Raw genomic sequence first — 18856 nt, forward strand, 5'->3', positions numbered from 1 at the left:
CTGACCCTGACCCTGACCCCTGACCCTAACCCATCATGGAGTACGCCTTCAAGGTAACCCTGACCCCTGACCCCTGACCCTAACCCATCATGGAGTACGCCTTCAAGGTAACCCTGACCCCTGACCCTAACCCATCATGGAGTACGCCTTCAAGGTAACCCTGACCCCTGACCCTAACCCATCATGGAGTACGCCTTCAAGGTAACCCTGACCCCTGACCCTAACCCATCATGGAGTACGCCTTCAAGGTAACCCTGACCCCTGACCCCTGACCCTAACCCATCATGGAGTACGCCTTCAAGGTAACCCTGACCCCTGACCCCTGACCCTAACCCATCATGGAGTACGCCTTCAAGGTAACCCTGACCCCTGACCCTAACCCATCATGGAGTACGCCTTCAAGGTAACCCTGACCCCTGACCCCTGACCCATCATGGAGTACGCCTTCAAGGTAACCATAACACCTAACCCTGACCCTAACCCTGACCCCTGACCCTAACCCATCATGGAGTACGCCTTCAAGGTAACCATAACACCTAACCCTAACCCTGACCCTAACCCTGACCCTGACCCCTGACCCTAACCCATCATGGAGTATGCCTTCAAGGTAACCATAACACCTAACCCAAACCCCTGACCCTAACCCTGACCCTAACCCCTGACCCTAACCCTAACCCCTGACCCTAACCCTGACCCTAACCCTAACCCCTGACCCTAACCCAAACCCCTGAACCCAAACCCCTGACCCAAACCCCTGACCCTAACCCTGACCCTAACCCCTGACCCCTGACCCTAACCCTGACCCTAACCCATCATGGAGTACGCCTTCAAGGTAACCATAACACCTAACCCAAACCCCTGACCCCTAACCCTGACCCTAACCCCTGACCCTAACCCCTGACCCTAACTCAAACCCCTGAACCCTAACCCCTGACCCAAACCCCTGACCCTAACCCCTGACCCTAACCCCTGACCCAAACCCCTGACCCTAACCCCTGACCCCTGACCCTAACCCATCAAGGAGTACGCCTTCAAGGTAACCATAACACCTAACCCTAACCCCTGACCCCTAACCCCTGACCCTGACCCTAACCCTGACTCTAACCCATCATGGAGTACGCCTTCAAGGTAACCCTAACACCTAACCCTAACCCTGACCCCTGACTCTAACCCATCATGGAGTACGCCTTCAAGGTAACCCTAACACCTAACCCTGACCCTGACCCCTGACCCTAACCCATCATGGAGTACGCCTTCAAGGTAACCCTAACCCTGACCCTGACCCTGACCCTTCATGTCAGTGTAACCTTGACCATGTTGATGTCTCTGTGTCCAGAATGAAGGAAGTTGCTAACTAGCTCTAGCACAATTGCTAAATAGCGTTAGTACAATGACTTGAAGTCTATGGGTATCTGCTAGCATGCTAACAGTTACCCATAGACTTCGTCATTGCGCTAACTCTAGTTAGCATTGACACGTGAAACTAGCTATAACTTCCTTCCTACTGGACAGAGTGTTAATCTGACTCTGCTAAAATCCCTTTAACCCCTGGAGTACGCCTTCAAGGTGATGTTTCACCATAAAGTCAAACCAGCCCTGTGATTACCAGTAGAGATGGACATGACTGCTAATGTTATGTTGTTGTCTTCCCCCAGACATCAGAGTACCCAGTGATCCTGTCCCTGGAGAACCACTGTACCCTGGAGCAGCAGAAACTGATGGCCAAGCACATGATCTCCATCCTGGGCAGCGCCCTGCTCACCTCCCCCCTGGAGGACCAGATGCCCACTGCCTTCCCCTCACCCGAGGTCAGAGACTAGCATATAATCCATCCATCCATCCACCCACCCACCCACCCATCAATCATCCATCCATCCACCCACACATCCATCCATCCATCCACCCACCCACCCACACATCCATCCATCCACCCATCCATCCATCCATCCACCCACCCATCCACCCACCCACACATCCATCCAACCATCCATCCACCCACCCACCCACCCATCCACCCATCCACATCCACCCATCCCTCCATCCACCCATCCATCCATCCACCCATCCCTCCACCCATCCCTCCACCCATCCATCCATCCACCCACCCATCCATCCACCCATCCCTCCACCCACCCATCCATCCACCCACCCATCCCTCCACCCATCCATCCCTCCACCCATCCCTCCATCCATCCACCCATCCATCCACCCATCCCTCCATCCATCCACCCATCCATCCACCCACCCATCCATCCACCCACCCATCCATCCATCCATCCACCCACCCACCCACCCATCCATCATCCATCCATCCACCCACCCACACATCCATCCATCCATCCACCCATCCACCCACCCACCCACCCACCCACCCACCCACCCACCCATCCCTCCATCCACCCACCCACCCACCCATCCACCCACCCACCCATCCACCCATCCATCCACCCACACACACCCATCCATCCATCCATCCATCCATCCATCCATCCACCCAACCATCCATCCATCCACCCACCCACCCATCCATCCACCCATCCACCCTCCACCCACCCATCCATCCACCCAAACCACCCACCCATCCACCCATCCATCCATCCATCCACCCACCCACCCATCCACCCATCCATCCATCCACCCACCCACCCATCCCTCCATCCCTCCATCCACCCATCCATCCACCCATCCCTCCACCCACCCATCCACCCACCCATCCATCCACCCATCCATCCATCCACCTACCTACCCACCCACCCATCCATCCATCCATCCATCCATCCATCCATCCATCCATCCATCCATCCATCCCCCCTCCACCCATCCCTCCACCCACCCATCCATCCACCCATCCATCCACCCACCCACCCACCCACCCATCCCTCCATCCCTCCATCCACCCATCCACCCACCCATCCACCCATCCCTCCACCCACCCATCCATCCATCCACCCATCCATCCACCTACCCACCCACCCATCCACCCACCCACCCATCCATCCACCCATCCATCCACCCACCCACCCACCCATCCCTCCCTCCACCCATCCACCCACCCATCCACCCATCCCTCCACCCACCCATCCATCCATCCACCCATCCATCCACCTACCCACCCACCCACCCATCCACCCACCCATCCATCCACCCACCCACCCACCCATCCCTCCATCCCTCCATCCACCCATCCCTCCACCCACCCATCCACCCACCCATCCATCCACCCATCCATCCACCTACCCACCCACCCACCCATCCCTCCATCTACCCACCCACCCACCCATCCATCCACCCACCCATCCCATCCATCCATCCACCCACCCATCCATCCCTCCATCTACCCACCCCTCCATCTACCCCTCCACCCACCCATCCATCCACCCACCCACCCATCCACCCATCCCTCCATCCACCCACCCACCCATCCATCCATCCATATATTTGTTTTTCAAGCCTCTGTGGTTAAAGCCTGGAGCTTCGTAACCACATCCCCAGTATTTAAAATCAGAAAGCACTAAGGCAAGCCTGAACAAGTTGTGGATGTTAGACAGATGAAAGGCTCTAAGTCCGTACAATCAGAAAGCACTAAGGCAAGCCTGAACAAGTTGTTAGACAGATGAAAGGCTCTAAGTCCGTACTGAGAATGTGAAGAAAGAACAACAACACCTTGTTTGACTGGTTGGGAAAGGATATAGGGCTAACAGTATCTGGTTGTTAGAGCCTGTCTGTCTATAGGGCTAACAGTATCTGGTTGTTAGAGCCTGTCTGTCTATAGGGCTAACAGTATCTGGTTGTTAGAGCCTGTCTGTCTATAGGGCTAACAGTATCTGGTTGTTAGAGCCTGTCTGTCTATAGGGCTAACAGTATCTGGTTGTTAGAGCCTGTCTATAGGGCTAACAGTATCTGGTTGTTAGAGCCTGTCTGTCTATAGGGCTAACAGTATCTGGTTGTTAGAGCCTGTCTGTCTATAGGGCTAACAGTATCTGGTTGTTAGAGCCTGTCTGTCTATAGGGCTAACAGCATCTGGTTGTTAGAGCCTGTCTGTCTATAGGGCTAACAGTATCTGGTTGTTAGAGCCTGTCTGTCTATAGGGCTAACAGTATCTGGTTGTTAGAGCCTGTCTGTCTATAGGGCTAACAGTATCTGGTTGTTAGAGCCTGTCTGTCTATAGGGCTAACAGTATCTGGTTGTTAGAGCCTGTCTGTCTATAGGGCTAACAGTATCTGGTTGTTAGAGCCTGTCTGTCTATAGGGCTAACAGTATCTGGTTGTTAGAGCCTGTCTGTCTATAGGGCTAACAGTATCTGGTTGTTAGAGCCTGTCTGCATAGGGCTAACAGTATCTGGTTGTTAGAGCCTGTCTGTCTATAGGGCTAACAGTATCTGGTTGTTAGAGCCTGTCTGTCTATAGGGCTAACAGTATCTGGTTGTTAGAGCCTGTCTGTCTATAGGGCTAACAGTATCTGGTTGTTAGAGCCTGTCTGTCTATAGGGCTAACAGTATCTGGTTGTTAGAGCCTGTCTGTCTATAGGGCTAACAGTATCTGGTTGTTAGAGCCTGTCTGTCTATAGGGCTAACAGTATCTGGTTGTTAGAGCCTGTCTGTCTATAGGGCTAACAGTATCTGGTTGTTAGAGCCTGTCTGTCTATAGGGCTAACAGTATCTGGTTGTTAGAGCCTGTCTGTCTATAGGGCTAACAGTATCTGGTTGTTAGAGCCTGTCTGTCTATAGGGCTAACAGTATCTGGTTGTTAGAGCCTGTCTGTCTATAGGGCTAACAGTATCTGGTTGTTAGAGCCTGTCTGTCTATAGGGCTAACAGTATCTGGTTGTTAGAGCCTGTCTGTCTATAGGGCTAACAGTATCTGGTTGTTAGAGCCTGTCTGTCTATAGGGCTAACAGTATCTGGTTGTTAGAGCCTGTCTGTCTATAGGGCTAACAGTATCTGGTTGTTAGAGCCTGTCTGTCTATAGGGCTAACAGTATCTGGTTGTTAGAGCCTGTCTGTCTATAGGGCTAACAGTATCTGGTTGTTAGAGCCTGTCTGTCTATAGGGCTAACAGTATCTGGTTGTTAGAGCCTGTCTGTCTATAGGGCTAACAGTATCTGGTTGTTAGAGCCTGTCTGTCTATAGGGCTAACAGTATCTGGTTGTTAGAGCCTGTCTGTCTATAGGGCTAACAGTATCTGGTTGTTAGAGCCTGTCTGTCTATAGGGCTAACAGTATCTGGTTGTTAGAGCCTGTCTGTCTATAGGGCTAACAGTATCTGGTTGTTAGAGCCTGTCTGTCTATAGGGCTAACAGTATCTGGTTGTTAGAGCCTGTCTGTCTATAGGGCTAACAGTATCTGGTTGTTAGAGCCTGTCTGTCTATAGGGCTAACAGTATCTGGTTGTTAGAGCCTGTCTGTCTATAGGGCTAACAGTATCTGGTTGTTAGAGCCTGTCTGTCTATAGGGCTAACAGTATCTGGTTGTTAGAGCCTGTCTGTCTATAGGGCTAACAGTATCTGGTTGTTAGAGCCTGTCTGTCTATAGGGCTAACAGTATCTGGTTGTTAGAGCCTGTCTGTCTATAGGGCTAACAGTATCTGGTTGTTAGAGCCTGTCTGTCTATAGGGCTAACAGTATCTGGTTGTTAGAGCCTGTCTGTCTATAGGGCTAACAGTATCTGGTTGTTAGAGCCTGTCTGTCTATAGGGCTAACAGTATCTGGTTGTTAGAGCCTGTCTGTCTATAGGGCTAACAGTATCTGGTTGTTAGAGCCTGTCTGTCTATAGGGCTAACAGTATCTGGTTGTTAGAGCCTGTCTGTCTATAGGGCTAACAGTATCTGGTTGTTAGAGCCTGTCTGTCTATAGGGCTAACAGTATCTGGTTGTTAGAGCCTGTCTGTCTATAGGGCTAACAGTATCTGGTTGTTAGAGCCTGTCTGTCTATAGGGCTAACAGTATCTGGTTGTTAGAGCCTGTCTGTCTATAGGGCTAACAGTATCTGGTTGTTAGAGCCTGTCTGTCTATAGGGCTAACAGTATCTGGTTGTTAGAGCCTGTCTGTCTATAGGGCTAACAGTATCTGGTTGTTAGAGCCTGTCTGTCTATAGGGCTAACAGTATCTGGTTGTTAGAGCCTGTCTGTCTATAGGGCTAACAGTATCTGGTTGTTAGAGCCTGTCTGTCTATAGGGCTAACAGTATCTGGTTGTTAGAGCCTGTCTGTCTATAGGGCTAACAGTATCTGGTTGTTAGAGCCTGTCTGTCTATAGGGCTAACAGTATCTGGTTGTTAGAGCCTGTCTGTCTATAGGGCTAACAGTATCTGGTTGTTAGAGCCTGTCTGTCTATAGGGCTAACAGTATCTGGTTGTTAGAGCCTGTCTGTCTATAGGGCTAACAGTATCTGGTTGTTAGAGCCTGTCTGTCTATAGGGCTAACAGTATCTGGTTGTTAGAGCCTGTCTGTCTATAGGGCTAACAGTATCTGGTTGTTAGAGCCTGTCTGTCTATAGGGCTAACAGTATCTGGTTGTTAGAGCCTGTCTGTCTATAGGGCTAACAGTATCTGGTTGTTAGAGCCTGTCTGTCTATAGGGCTAACAGTATCTGGTTGTTAGAGCCTGTCTGTCTATAGGGCTAACAGTATCTGGTTGTTAGAGCCTGTCTGTCTATAGGGCTAACAGTATCTGGTTGTTAGAGCCTGTCTGTCTATAGGGCTAACAGTATCTGGTTGTTAGAGCCTGTCTGTCTATAGGGCTAACAGTATCTGGTTGTTAGAGCCTGTCTGTCTATAGGGCTAACAGTATCTGGTTGTTAGAGCCTGTCTGTCTATAGGGCTAACAGTATCTGGTTGTTAGAGCCTGTCTGTCTATAGGGCTAACAGTATCTGGTTGTTAGAGCCTGTCTGTCTATAGGGCTAACAGTATCTGGTTGTTAGAGCCTGTCTGTCTATAGGGCTAACAGTATCTGGTTGTTAGAGCCTGTCTGTCTATAGGGCTAACAGTATCTGGTTGTTAGAGCCTGTCTGTCTATAGGGCTAACAGTATCTGGTTGTTAGAGCCTGTCTGTCTATAGGGCTAACAGTATCTGGTTGTTAGAGCCTGTCTGTCTATAGGGCTAACAGTATCTGGTTGTTAGAGCCTGTCTGTCTATAGGGCTAACAGTATCTGGTTGTTAGAGCCTGTCTGTCTATAGGGCTAACAGTATCTGGTTGTTAGAGCCTGTCTGTCTATAGGGCTAACAGTATCTGGTTGTTAGAGCCTGTCTGTCTATAGGGCTAACAGTATCTGGTTGTTAGAGCCTGTCTGTCTATAGGGCTAACAGTATCTGGTTGTTAGAGCCTGTCTGTAGGGCTAACAGTATCTGGTTGTTAGAGCCTGTCTGTCTATAGGGCTAACAGTATCTGGTTGTTAGAGCCTGTCTGTCTATAGGGCTAACAGTATCTGGTTGTTAGAGCCTGTCTGTCTATAGGGCTAACAGTATCTGGTTGTTAGAGCCTGTCTGTCTATAGGGCTAACAGTATCTGGTTGTTAGAGCCTGTCTGTCTATAGGGCTAACAGTATCTGGTTGTTAGAGCCTGTCTGTCTATAGGGCTAACAGTATCTGGTTGTTAGAGCCTGTCTGTCTATAGGGCTAACAGTATCTGGTTGTTAGAGCCTGTCTGTCTATAGGGCTAACAGTATCTGGTTGTTAGAGCCTGTCTGTCTATAGGGCTAACAGTATCTGGTTGTTAGAGCCTGTCTGTCTATAGGGCTAACAGTATCTGGTTGTTAGAGCCTGTCTGTCTATAGGGCTAACAGTATCTGGTTGTTAGAGCCTGTCTGTCTATAGGGCTAACAGTATCTGGTTGTTAGAGCCTGTCTGTCTATAGGGCTAACAGTATCTGGTTGTTAGAGCCTGTCTGTCTATAGGGCTAACAGTATCTGGTTGTTAGAGCCTGTCTGTCTATAGGGCTAACAGTATCTGGTTGTTAGAGCCTGTCTGTCTATAGGGCTAACAGTATCTGGTTGTTAGAGCCTGTCTGTCTATAGGGCTAACAGTATCTGGTTGTTAGAGCCTGTCTGTCTATAGGGCTAACAGTATCTGGTTGTTAGAGCCTGTCTGTCTATAGGGCTAACAGTATCTGGTTGTTAGAGCCTGTCTGTCTATAGGGCTAACAGTATCTGGTTGTTAGAGCCTGTCTGTCTATAGGGCTAACAGTATCTGGTTGTTAGAGCCTGTCTGTCTATAGGGCTAACAGTATCTGGTTGTTAGAGCCTGTCTGTCTATAGGGCTAACAGTATCTGGTTGTTAGAGCCTGTCTGTCTATAGGGCTAACAGTATCTGGTTGTTAGAGCCTGTCTGTCTATAGGGCTAACAGTATCTGGTTGTTAGAGCCTGTCTGTCTATAGGGCTAACAGTATCTGGTTGTTAGAGCCTGTCTGTCTATAGGGCTAACAGTATCTGGTTGTTAGAGCCTGTCTGTCTATAGGGCTAACAGTATCTGGTTGTTAGAGCCTGTCTGTCTATAGGGCTAACAGTATCTGGTTGTTAGAGCCTGTCTGTCTATAGGGCTAACAGTATCTGGTTGTTAGAGCCTGTCTGTCTATAGGGCTAACAGTATCTGGTTGTTAGAGCCTGTCTGTCTATAGGGCTAACAGTATCTGGTTGTTAGAGCCTGTCTGTCTATAGGGCTAACAGTATCTGGTTGTTAGAGCCTGTCTGTCTATAGGGCTAACAGTATCTGGTTGTTAGAGCCTGTCTGTCTATAGGGCTAACAGTATCTGGTTGTTAGAGCCTGTCTGTCTATAGGGCTAACAGTATCTGGTTGTTAGAGCCTGTCTGCATAGGGCTAACAGTATCTGGTTGTTAGAGCCTGTCTGTCTATAGGGCTAACAGTATCTGGTTGTTAGAGCCTGTCTGTCTATAGGGCTAACAGTATCTGGTTGTTAGAGCCTGTCTGTCTATAGGGCTAACAGTATCTGGTTGTTAGAGCCTGTCTGTCTATAGGGCTAACAGTATCTGGTTGTTAGAGCCTGTCTGTCTATAGGGCTAACAGTATCTGGTTGTTAGAGCCTGTCTGTCTATAGGGCTAACAGTATCTGGTTGTTAGAGCCTGTCTGTCTATAGGGCTAACAGTATCTGGTTGTTAGAGCCTGTCTGTCTATAGGGCTAACAGTATCTGGTTGTTAGAGCCTGTCTGTCTATAGGGCTAACAGTATCTGGTTGTTAGAGCCTGTCTGTCTATAGGGCTAACAGTATCTGGTTGTTAGAGCCTGTCTGTCTATAGGGCTAACAGTATCTGGTTGTTAGAGCCTGTCTGTCTATAGGGCTAACAGTATCTGGTTGTTAGAGCCTGTCTGTCTATAGGGCTAACAGTATCTGGTTGTTAGAGCCTGTCTGTCTATAGGGCTAACAGTATCTGGTTGTTAGAGCCTGTCTGTCTATAGGGCTAACAGTATCTGGTTGTTAGAGCCTGTCTGTCTATAGGGCTAACAGTATCTGGTTGTTAGAGCCTGTCTGTCTATAGGGCTAACAGTATCTGGTTGTTAGAGCCTGTCTGTCTATAGGGCTAACAGTATCTGGTTGTTAGAGCCTGTCTGTCTATAGGGCTAACAGTATCTGGTTGTTAGAGCCTGTCTGTCTATAGGGCTAACAGTATCTGGTTGTTAGAGCCTGTCTGTCTATAGGGCTAACAGTATCTGGTTGTTAGAGCCTGTCTGTCTATAGGGCTAACAGTATCTGGTTGTTAGAGCCTGTCTGTCTATAGGGCTAACAGTATCTGGTTGTTAGAGCCTGTCTGTCTATAGGGCTAACAGTATCTGGTTGTTAGAGCCTGTCTGTCTATAGGGCTAACAGTATCTGGTTGTTAGAGCCTGTCTGTCTATAGGGCTAACAGTATCTGGTTGTTAGAGCCTGTCTGTCTATAGGGCTAACAGTATCTGGTTGTTAGAGCCTGTCTGTCTATAGGGCTAACAGTATCTGGTTGTTAGAGCCTGTCTGTCTATAGGGCTAACAGTATCTGGTTGTTAGAGCCTGTCTGTCTATAGGGCTAACAGTATCTGGTTGTTAGAGCCTGTCTGTCTATAGGGCTAACAGTATCTGGTTGTTAGAGCCTGTCTGTCTATAGGGCTAACAGTATCTGGTTGTTAGAGCCTGTCTGTCTATAGGGCTAACAGTATCTGGTTGTTAGAGCCTGTCTGTCTATAGGGCTAACAGTATCTGGTTGTTAGAGCCTGTCTGTCTATAGGGCTAACAGTATCTGGTTGTTAGAGCCTGTCTGTCTATAGGGCTAACAGTATCTGGTTGTTAGAGCCTGTCTGTCTATAGGGCTAACAGTATCTGGTTGTTAGAGCCTGTCTGTCTATAGGGCTAACAGTATCTGGTTGTTAGAGCCTGTCTGTCTATAGGGCTAACAGTATCTGGTTGTTAGAGCCTGTCTGTCTATAGGGCTAACAGTATCTGGTTGTTAGAGCCTGTCTGTCTATAGGGCTAACAGTATCTGGTTGTTAGAGCCTGTCTGTCTATAGGGCTAACAGTATCTGGTTGTTAGAGCCTGTCTGTCTATAGGGCTAACAGTATCTGGTTGTTAGAGCCTGTCTGTCTATAGGGCTAACAGTATCTGGTTGTTAGAGCCTGTCTGTCTATAGGGCTAACAGTATCTGGTTGTTAGAGCCTGTCTGTCTATAGGGCTAACAGTATCTGGTTGTTAGAGCCTGTCTGTCTATAGGGCTAACAGTATCTGGTTGTTAGAGCCTGTCTGTCTATAGGGCTAACAGTATCTGGTTGTTAGAGCCTGTCTGTCTATAGGGCTAACAGTATCTGGTTGTTAGAGCCTGTCTGTCTATAGGGCTAACAGTATCTGGTTGTTAGAGCCTGTCTGTCTATAGGGCTAACAGTATCTGGTTGTTAGAGCCTGTCTGTCTATAGGGCTAACAGTATCTGGTTGTTAGAGCCTGTCTGTCTATAGGGCTAACAGTATCTGGTTGTTAGAGCCTGTCTGTCTATAGGGCTAACAGTATCTGGTTGTTAGAGCCTGTCTGTCTATAGGGCTAACAGTATCTGGTTGTTAGAGCCTGTCTGTCTATAGGGCTAACAGTATCTGGTTGTTAGAGCCTGTCTGTCTATAGGGCTAACAGTATCTGGTTGTTAGAGCCTGTCTGTCTATAGGGCTAACAGTATCTGGTTGTTAGAGCCTGTCTGTCTATAGGGCTAACAGTATCTGGTTGTTAGAGCCTGTCTGTCTATAGGGCTAACAGTATCTGGTTGTTAGAGCCTGTCTGTCTATAGGGCTAACAGTATCTGGTTGTTAGAGCCTGTCTGTCTATAGGGCTAACAGTATCTGGTTGTTAGAGCCTGTCTGTCTATAGGGCTAACAGTATCTGGTTGTTAGAGCCTGTCTGTCTATAGGGCTAACAGTATCTGGTTGTTAGAGCCTGTCTGTCTATAGGGCTAACAGTATCTGGTTGTTAGAGCCTGTCTGTCTATAGGGCTAACAGTATCTGGTTGTTAGAGCCTGTCTGTCTATAGGGCTAACAGTATCTGGTTGTTAGAGCCTGTCTGTCTATAGGGCTAACAGTATCTGGTTGTTAGAGCCTGTCTGTCTATAGGGCTAACAGTATCTGGTTGTTAGAGCCTGTCTGTCTATAGGGCTAACAGTATCTGGTTGTTAGAGCCTGTCTGTCTATAGGGCTAACAGTATCTGGTTGTTAGAGCCTGTCTGTCTATAGGGCTAACAGTATCTGGTTGTTAGAGCCTGTCTGTCTATAGGGCTAACAGTATCTGGTTGTTAGAGCCTGTCTGTCTATAGGGCTAACAGTATCTGGTTGTTAGAGCCTGTCTGTCTATAGGGCTAACAGTATCTGGTTGTTAGAGCCTGTCTGTCTATAGGGCTAACAGTATCTGGTTGTTAGAGCCTGTCTGTCTATAGGGCTAACAGTATCTGGTTGTTAGAGCCTGTCTGTCTATAGGGCTAACAGTATCTGGTTGTTAGAGCCTGTCTGTCTATAGGGCTAACAGTATCTGGTTGTTAGAGCCTGTCTGTCTATAGGGCTAACAGTATCTGGTTGTTAGAGCCTGTCTGTCTATAGGGCTAACAGTATCTGGTTGTTAGAGCCTGTCTGTCTATAGGGCTAACAGTATCTGGTTGTTAGAGCCTGTCTGTCTATAGGGCTAACAGTATCTGGTTGTTAGAGCCTGTCTGTCTATAGGGCTAACAGTATCTGGTTGTTAGAGCCTGTCTGTCTATAGGGCTAACAGTATCTGGTTGTTAGAGCCTGTCTGTCTATAGGGCTAACAGTATCTGGTTGTTAGAGCCTGTCTGTCTATAGGGCTAACAGTATCTGGTTGTTAGAGCCTGTCTGTCTATAGGGCTAACAGTATCTGGTTGTTAGAGCCTGTCTGTCTATAGGGCTAACAGTATCTGGTTGTTAGAGCCTGTCTGTCTATAGGGCTAACAGTATCTGGTTGTTAGAGCCTGTCTGTCTATAGGGCTAACAGTATCTGGTTGTTAGAGCCTGTCTGTCTATAGGGCTAACAGTATCTGGTTGTTAGAGCCTGTCTGTCTATAGGGCTAACAGTATCTGGTTGTTAGAGCCTGTCTGTCTATAGGGCTAACAGTATCTGGTTGTTAGAGCCTGTCTGTCTATAGGGCTAACAGTATCTGGTTGTTAGAGCCTGTCTGTCTATAGGGCTAACAGTATCTGGTTGTTAGAGCCTGTCTGTCTATAGGGCTAACAGTATCTGGTTGTTAGAGCCTGTCTGTCTATAGGGCTAACAGTATCTGGTTGTTAGAGCCTGTCTGTCTATAGGGCTAACAGTATCTGGTTGTTAGAGCCTGTCTGTCTATAGGGCTAACAGTATCTGGTTGTTAGAGCCTGTCTGTCTATAGGGCTAACAGTATCTGGTTGTTAGAGCCTGTCTGTCTATAGGGCTAACAGTATCTGGTTGTTAGAGCCTGTCTGTCTATAGGGCTAACAGTATCTGGTTGTTAGAGCCTGTCTGTCTATAGGGCTAACAGTATCTGGTTGTTAGAGCCTGTCTGTCTATAGGGCTAACAGTATCTGGTTGTTAGAGCCTGTCTGTCTATAGGGCTAACAGTATCTGGTTGTTAGAGCCTGTCTGTCTATAGGGCTAACAGTATCTGGTTGTTAGAGCCTGTCTGTCTATAGGGCTAACAGTATCTGGTTGTTAGAGCCTGTCTGTCTATAGGGCTAACAGTATCTGGTTGTTAGAGCCTGTCTGTCTATAGGGCTAACAGTATCTGGTTGTTAGAGCCTGTCTGTCTATAGGGCTAACAGTATCTGGTTGTTAGAGCCTGTCTGTCTATAGGGCTAACAGTATCTGGTTGTTAGAGCCTGTCTGTCTATAGGGCTAACAGTATCTGGTTGTTAGAGCCTGTCTGTCTATAGGGCTAACAGTATCTGGTTGTTAGAGCCTGTCTGTCTATAGGGCTAACAGTATCTGGTTGTTAGAGCCTGTCTGTCTATAGGGCTAACAGTATCTGGTTGTTAGAGCCTGTCTGTCTATAGGGCTAACAGTATCTGGTTGTTAGAGCCTGTCTGTCTATAGGGCTAACAGTATCTGGTTGTTAGAGCCTGTCTGTCTATAGGGCTAACAGTATCTGGTTGTTAGAGCCTGTCTGTCTATAGGGCTAACAGTATCTGGTTGTTAGAGCCTGTCTGTCTATAGGGCTAACAGTATCTGGTTGTTAGAGCCTGTCTGTCTATAGGGCTAACAGTATCTGGTTGTTAGAGCCTGTCTGTCTATAGGGCTAACAGTATCTGGTTGTTAGAGCCTGTCTGTCTATAGGGCTAACAGTATCTGGTTGTTAGAGCCTGTCTGTCTATAGGGCTAACAGTATCTGGTTGTTAGAGCCTGTCTGTCTATAGGGCTAACAGTATCTGGTTGTTAGAGCCTGTCTGTCTATAGGGCTAACAGTATCTGGTTGTTAGAGCCTGTCTGTCTATAGGGCTAACAGTATCTGGTTGTTAGAGCCTGTCTGCATAGGGCTAACAGTATCTGGTTGTTAGAGCCTGTCTGTCTATAGGGCTAACAGTATCTGGTTGTTAGAGCCTGTCTGTCTATAGGGCTAACAGTATCTGGTTGTTAGAGCCTGTCTGTCTATAGGGCTAACAGTATCTGGTTGTTAGAGCCTGTCTGTCTATAGGGCTAACAGTATCTGGTTGTTAGAGCCTGTCTGTCTATAGGGCTAACAGTATCTGGTTGTTAGAGCCTGTCTGTCTATAGGGCTAACAGTATCTGGTTGTTAGAGCCTGTCTGTCTATAGGGCTAACAGTATCTGGTTGTTAGAGCCTGTCTGTCTATAGGGCTAACAGTATCTGGTTGTTAGAGCCTGTCTGTCTATAGGGCTAACAGTATCTGGTTGTTAGAGCCTGTCTGTCTATAGGGCTAACAGTATCTGGTTGTTAGAGCCTGTCTGTCTATAGGGCTAACAGTATCTGGTTGTTAGAGCCTGTCTGTCTATAGGGCTAACAGTATCTGGTTGTTAGAGCCTGTCTGTCTATAGGGCTAACAGTATCTGGTTGTTAGAGCCTGTCTGTCTATAGGGCTAACAGTATCTGGTTGTTAGAGCCTGTCTGTCTATAGGGCTAACAGTATCTGGTTGTTAGAGCCTGTCTGTCTATAGGGCTAACAGTATCTGGTTGTTAGAGCCTGTCTGTCTATAGGGCTAACAGTATCTGGTTGTTAGAGCCTGTCTGTCTATAGGGCTAACAGTATCTGGTTGTTAGAGCCTGTCTGTCTATAGGGCTAACAGTATCTGGTTGTTAGAGCCTGTCTGTCTATAGGGCTAACAGTATCTGGTTGTTAGAGCCTGTCTGTCTATAGGGCTAACAGTATCTGGTTGTTAGAGCCTGTCTGTCTATAGGGCTAACAGTATCTGGTTGTTAGAGCCTGTCTGTCTATAGGGCTAACAGTATCTGGTTGTTAGAGCCTGTCTGTCTATAGGGCTAACAGTATCTGGTTGTTAGAGCCTGTCTGTCTATAGGGCTAACAGTATCTGGTTGTTAGAGCCTGTCTGTCTATAGGGCTAACAGTATCTGGTTGTTAGAGCCTGTCTGTCTATAGGGCTAACAGTATCTGGTTGTTAGAGCCTGTCTGTCTATAGGGCTAACAGTATCTGGTTGTTAGAGCCTGTCTGTCTATAGGGCTAACAGTATCTGGTTGTTAGAGCCTGTCTGTCTATAGGGCTAACAGTATCTGGTTGTTAGAGCCTGTCTGTCTATAGGGCTAACAGTATCTGGTTGTTAGAGCCTGTCTGTCTATAGGGCTAACAGTATCTGGTTGTTAGAGCCTGTCTGTCTATAGGGCTAACAGTATCTGGTTGTTAGAGCCTGTCTGTCTATAGGGCTAACAGTATCTGGTTGTTAGAGCCTGTCTGTCTATAGGGCTAACAGTATCTGGTTGTTAGAGCCTGTCTGTCTATAGGGCTAACAGTATCTGGTTGTTAGAGCCTGTCTGTCTATAGGGCTAACAGTATCTGGTTGTTAGAGCCTGTCTGTCTATAGGGCTAACAGTATCTGGTTGTTAGAGCCTGTCTGTCTATAGGGCTAACAGTATCTGGTTGTTAGAGCCTGTCTGTCTATAGGGCTAACAGTATCTGGTTGTTAGAGCCTGTCTGTCTATAGGGCTAACAGTATCTGGTTGTTAGAGCCTGTCTGTCTATAGGGCTAACAGTATCTGGTTGTTAGAGCCTGTCTGTCTATAGGGCTAACAGTATCTGGTTGTTAGAGCCTGTCTGTCTATAGGGCTAACAGTATCTGGTTGTTAGAGCCTGTCTGTCTATAGGGCTAACAGTATCTGGTTGTTAGAGCCTGTCTGTCTATAGGGCTAACAGTATCTGGTTGTTAGAGCCTGTCTGTCTATAGGGCTAACAGTATCTGGTTGTTAGAGCCTGTCTGTCTATAGGGCTAACAGTATCTGGTTGTTAGAGCCTGTCTGTCTATAGGGCTAACAGTATCTGGTTGTTAGAGCCTGTCTGTCTATAGGGCTAACAGTATCTGGTTGTTAGAGCCTGTCTGTCTATAGGGCTAACAGTATCTGGTTGTTAGAGCCTGTCTGTCTATAGGGCTAACAGTATCTGGTTGTTAGAGCCTGTCTGTCTATAGGGCTAACAGTATCTGGTTGTTAGAGCCTGTCTGTCTATAGGGCTAACAGTATCTGGTTGTTAGAGCCTGTCTGTCTATAGGGCTAACAGTATCTGGTTGTTAGAGCCTGTCTGTCTATAGGGCTAACAGTATCTGGTTGTTAGAGCCTGTCTGTCTATAGGGCTAACAGTATCTGGTTGTTAGAGCCTGTCTGTCTATAGGGCTAACAGTATCTGGTTGTTAGAGCCTGTCTGTCTATAGGGCTAACAGTATCTGGTTGTTAGAGCCTGTCTGTCTATAGGGCTAACAGTATCTGGTTGTTAGAGCCTGTCTGTCTATAGGGCTAACAGTATCTGGTTGTTAGAGCCTGTCTGTCTATAGGGCTAACAGTATCTGGTTGTTAGAGCCTGTCTGTCTATAGGGCTAACAGTATCTGGTTGTTAGAGCCTGTCTGTCTATAGGGCTAACAGTATCTGGTTGTTAGAGCCTGTCTGTCTATAGGGCTAACAGTATCTGGTTGTTAGAGCCTGTCTGTCTATAGGGCTAACAGTATCTGGTTGTTAGAGCCTGTCTGTCTATAGGGCTAACAGTATCTGGTTGTTAGAGCCTGTCTGTCTATAGGGCTAACAGTATCTGGTTGTTAGAGCCTGTCTGTCTATAGGGCTAACAGTATCTGGTTGTTAGAGCCTGTCTGTCTATAGGGCTAACAGTATCTGGTTGTTAGAGCCTGTCTGTCTATAGGGCTAACAGTATCTGGTTGTTAGAGCCTGTCTGTCTATAGGGCTAACAGTATCTGGTTGTTAGAGCCTGTCTGTCTATAGGGCTAACAGTATCTGGTTGTTAGAGCCTGTCTGTCTATAGGGCTAACAGTATCTGGTTGTTAGAGCCTGTCTGTCTATAGGGCTAACAGTATCTGGTTGTTAGAGCCTGTCTGTCTATAGGGCTAACAGTATCTGGTTGTTAGAGCCTGTCTGTCTATAGGGCTAACAGTATCTGGTTGTTAGAGCCTGTCTGTCTATAGGGCTAACAGTATCTGGTTGTTAGAGCCTGTCTGTCTATAGGGCTAACAGTATCTGGTTGTTAGAGCCTGTCTGTCTATAGGGCTAACAGTATCTGGTTGTTAGAGCCTGTCTGTCTATAGGGCTAACAGTATCTGGTTGTTAGAGCCTGTCTGTCTATAGGGCTAACAGTATCTGGTTGTTAGAGCCTGTCTGTCTATAGGGCTAACAGTATCTGGTTGTTAGAGCCTGTCTGTCTATAGGGCTAACAGTATCTGGTTGTTAGAGCCTGTCTGTCTATAGGGCTAACAGTATCTGGTTGTTAGAGCCTGTCTGTCTATAGGGCTAACAGTATCTGGTTGTTAGAGCCTGTCTGTCTATAGGGCTAACAGTATCTGGTTGTTAGAGCCTGTCTGTCTATAGGGCTAACAGTATCTGGTTGTTAGAGCCTGTCTGTCTATAGGGCTAACAGTATCTGGTTGTTAGAGCCTGTCTGTCTATAGGGCTAACAGTATCTGGTTGTTAGAGCCTGTCTGTCTATAGGGCTAACAGTATCTGGTTGTTAGAGCCTGTCTGCTATAGGGCTAACAGTATCTGGTTGTTAGAGCCTGTCTGTCTATAGGGCTAACAGTATCTGGTTGTTAGAGCCTGTCTGTCTATAGGGCTAACAGTATCTGGTTGTTAGAGCCTGTCTGTCTATAGGGCTAACAGTATCTGGTTGTTAGAGCCTGTCTGTCTATAGGGCTAACAGTATCTGGTTGTTAGAGCCTGTCTGTCTATAGGGCTAACAGTATCTGGTTGTTAGAGCCTGTCTGTCTATAGGGCTAACAGTATCTGGTTGTTAGAGCCTGTCTGTCTATAGGGCTAACAGTATCTGGTTGTTAGAGCCTGTCTGTCTATAGGGCTAACAGTATCTGGTTGTTAGAGCCTGTCTGTCTATAGGGCTAACAGTATCTGGTTGTTAGAGCCTGTCTGTCTATAGGGCTAACAGTATCTGGTTGTTAGAGCCTGTCTGTCTATAGGGCTAACAGTATCTGGTTGTTAGAGCCTGTCTGTCTATAGGGCTAACAGTATCTGGTTGTTAGAGCCTGTCTGTCTATAGGGCTAACAGTATCTGGTTGTTAGAGCCTGTCTGTCTATAGGGCTAACAGTATCTGGTTGTTAGAGCCTGTCTGTCTATAGGGCTAACAGTATCTGGTTGTTAGAGCCTGTCTGTCTATAGGGCTAACAGTATCTGGTTGTTAGAGCCTGTCTGTCTATAGGGCTAACAGTATCTGGTTGTTAGAGCCTGTCTGTCTATAGGGCTAACAGTATCTGGTTGTTAGAGCCTGTCTGTCTATAGGGCTAACAGTATCTGGTTGTTAGAGCCTGTCTGTCTATAGGGCTAACAGTATCTGGTTGTTAGAGCCTGTCTGTCTATAGGGCTAACAGTATCTGGTTGTTAGAGCCTGTCTGTCTATAGGGCTAACAGTATCTGGTTGTTAGAGCCTGTCTGTCTATAGGGCTAACAGTATCTGGTTGTTAGAGCCTGTCTGTCTATAGGGCTAACAGTATCTGGTTGTTAGAGCCTGTCTGTCTATAGGGCTAACAGTATCTGGTTGTTAGAGCCTGTCTGTCTATAGGGCTAACAGTATCTGGTTGTTAGAGCCTGTCTGTCTATAGGGCTAACAGTATCTGGTTGTTAGAGCCTGTCTGTCTATAGGGCTAACAGTATCTGGTTGTTAGAGCCTGTCTGTCTATAGGGCTAACAGTATCTGGTTGTTAGAGCCTGTCTGTCTATAGGGCTAACAGTATCTGGTTG

The 18856-nt window shown here is 47.2% G+C and overlaps 1 protein-coding gene across 1 annotated transcript in view; it reads left to right on the top strand.

Annotated features, from left to right (window-relative positions):
• LOC106579767 (1-phosphatidylinositol 4,5-bisphosphate phosphodiesterase delta-1) overlaps nucleotides 1-18856 on the top strand; it is a 128602-nt gene that overhangs the window by 82923 nt on the left and 26823 nt on the right. Inside the window, exon 8 of the mRNA XM_045702867.1 lies at nucleotides 1656-1808. Within this exon, the coding sequence (XP_045558823.1) occupies nucleotides 1656-1808 (153 nt within the window). The remainder of the gene's footprint in view (nucleotides 1-1655; nucleotides 1809-18856) is intronic.

The sequence above is a fragment of the Salmo salar genome, chromosome ssa19 (genome assembly GCF_905237065.1).
Source record: "Salmo salar chromosome ssa19, Ssal_v3.1, whole genome shotgun sequence".
Taxonomy (NCBI): domain Eukaryota; kingdom Metazoa; phylum Chordata; class Actinopteri; order Salmoniformes; family Salmonidae; genus Salmo; species Salmo salar.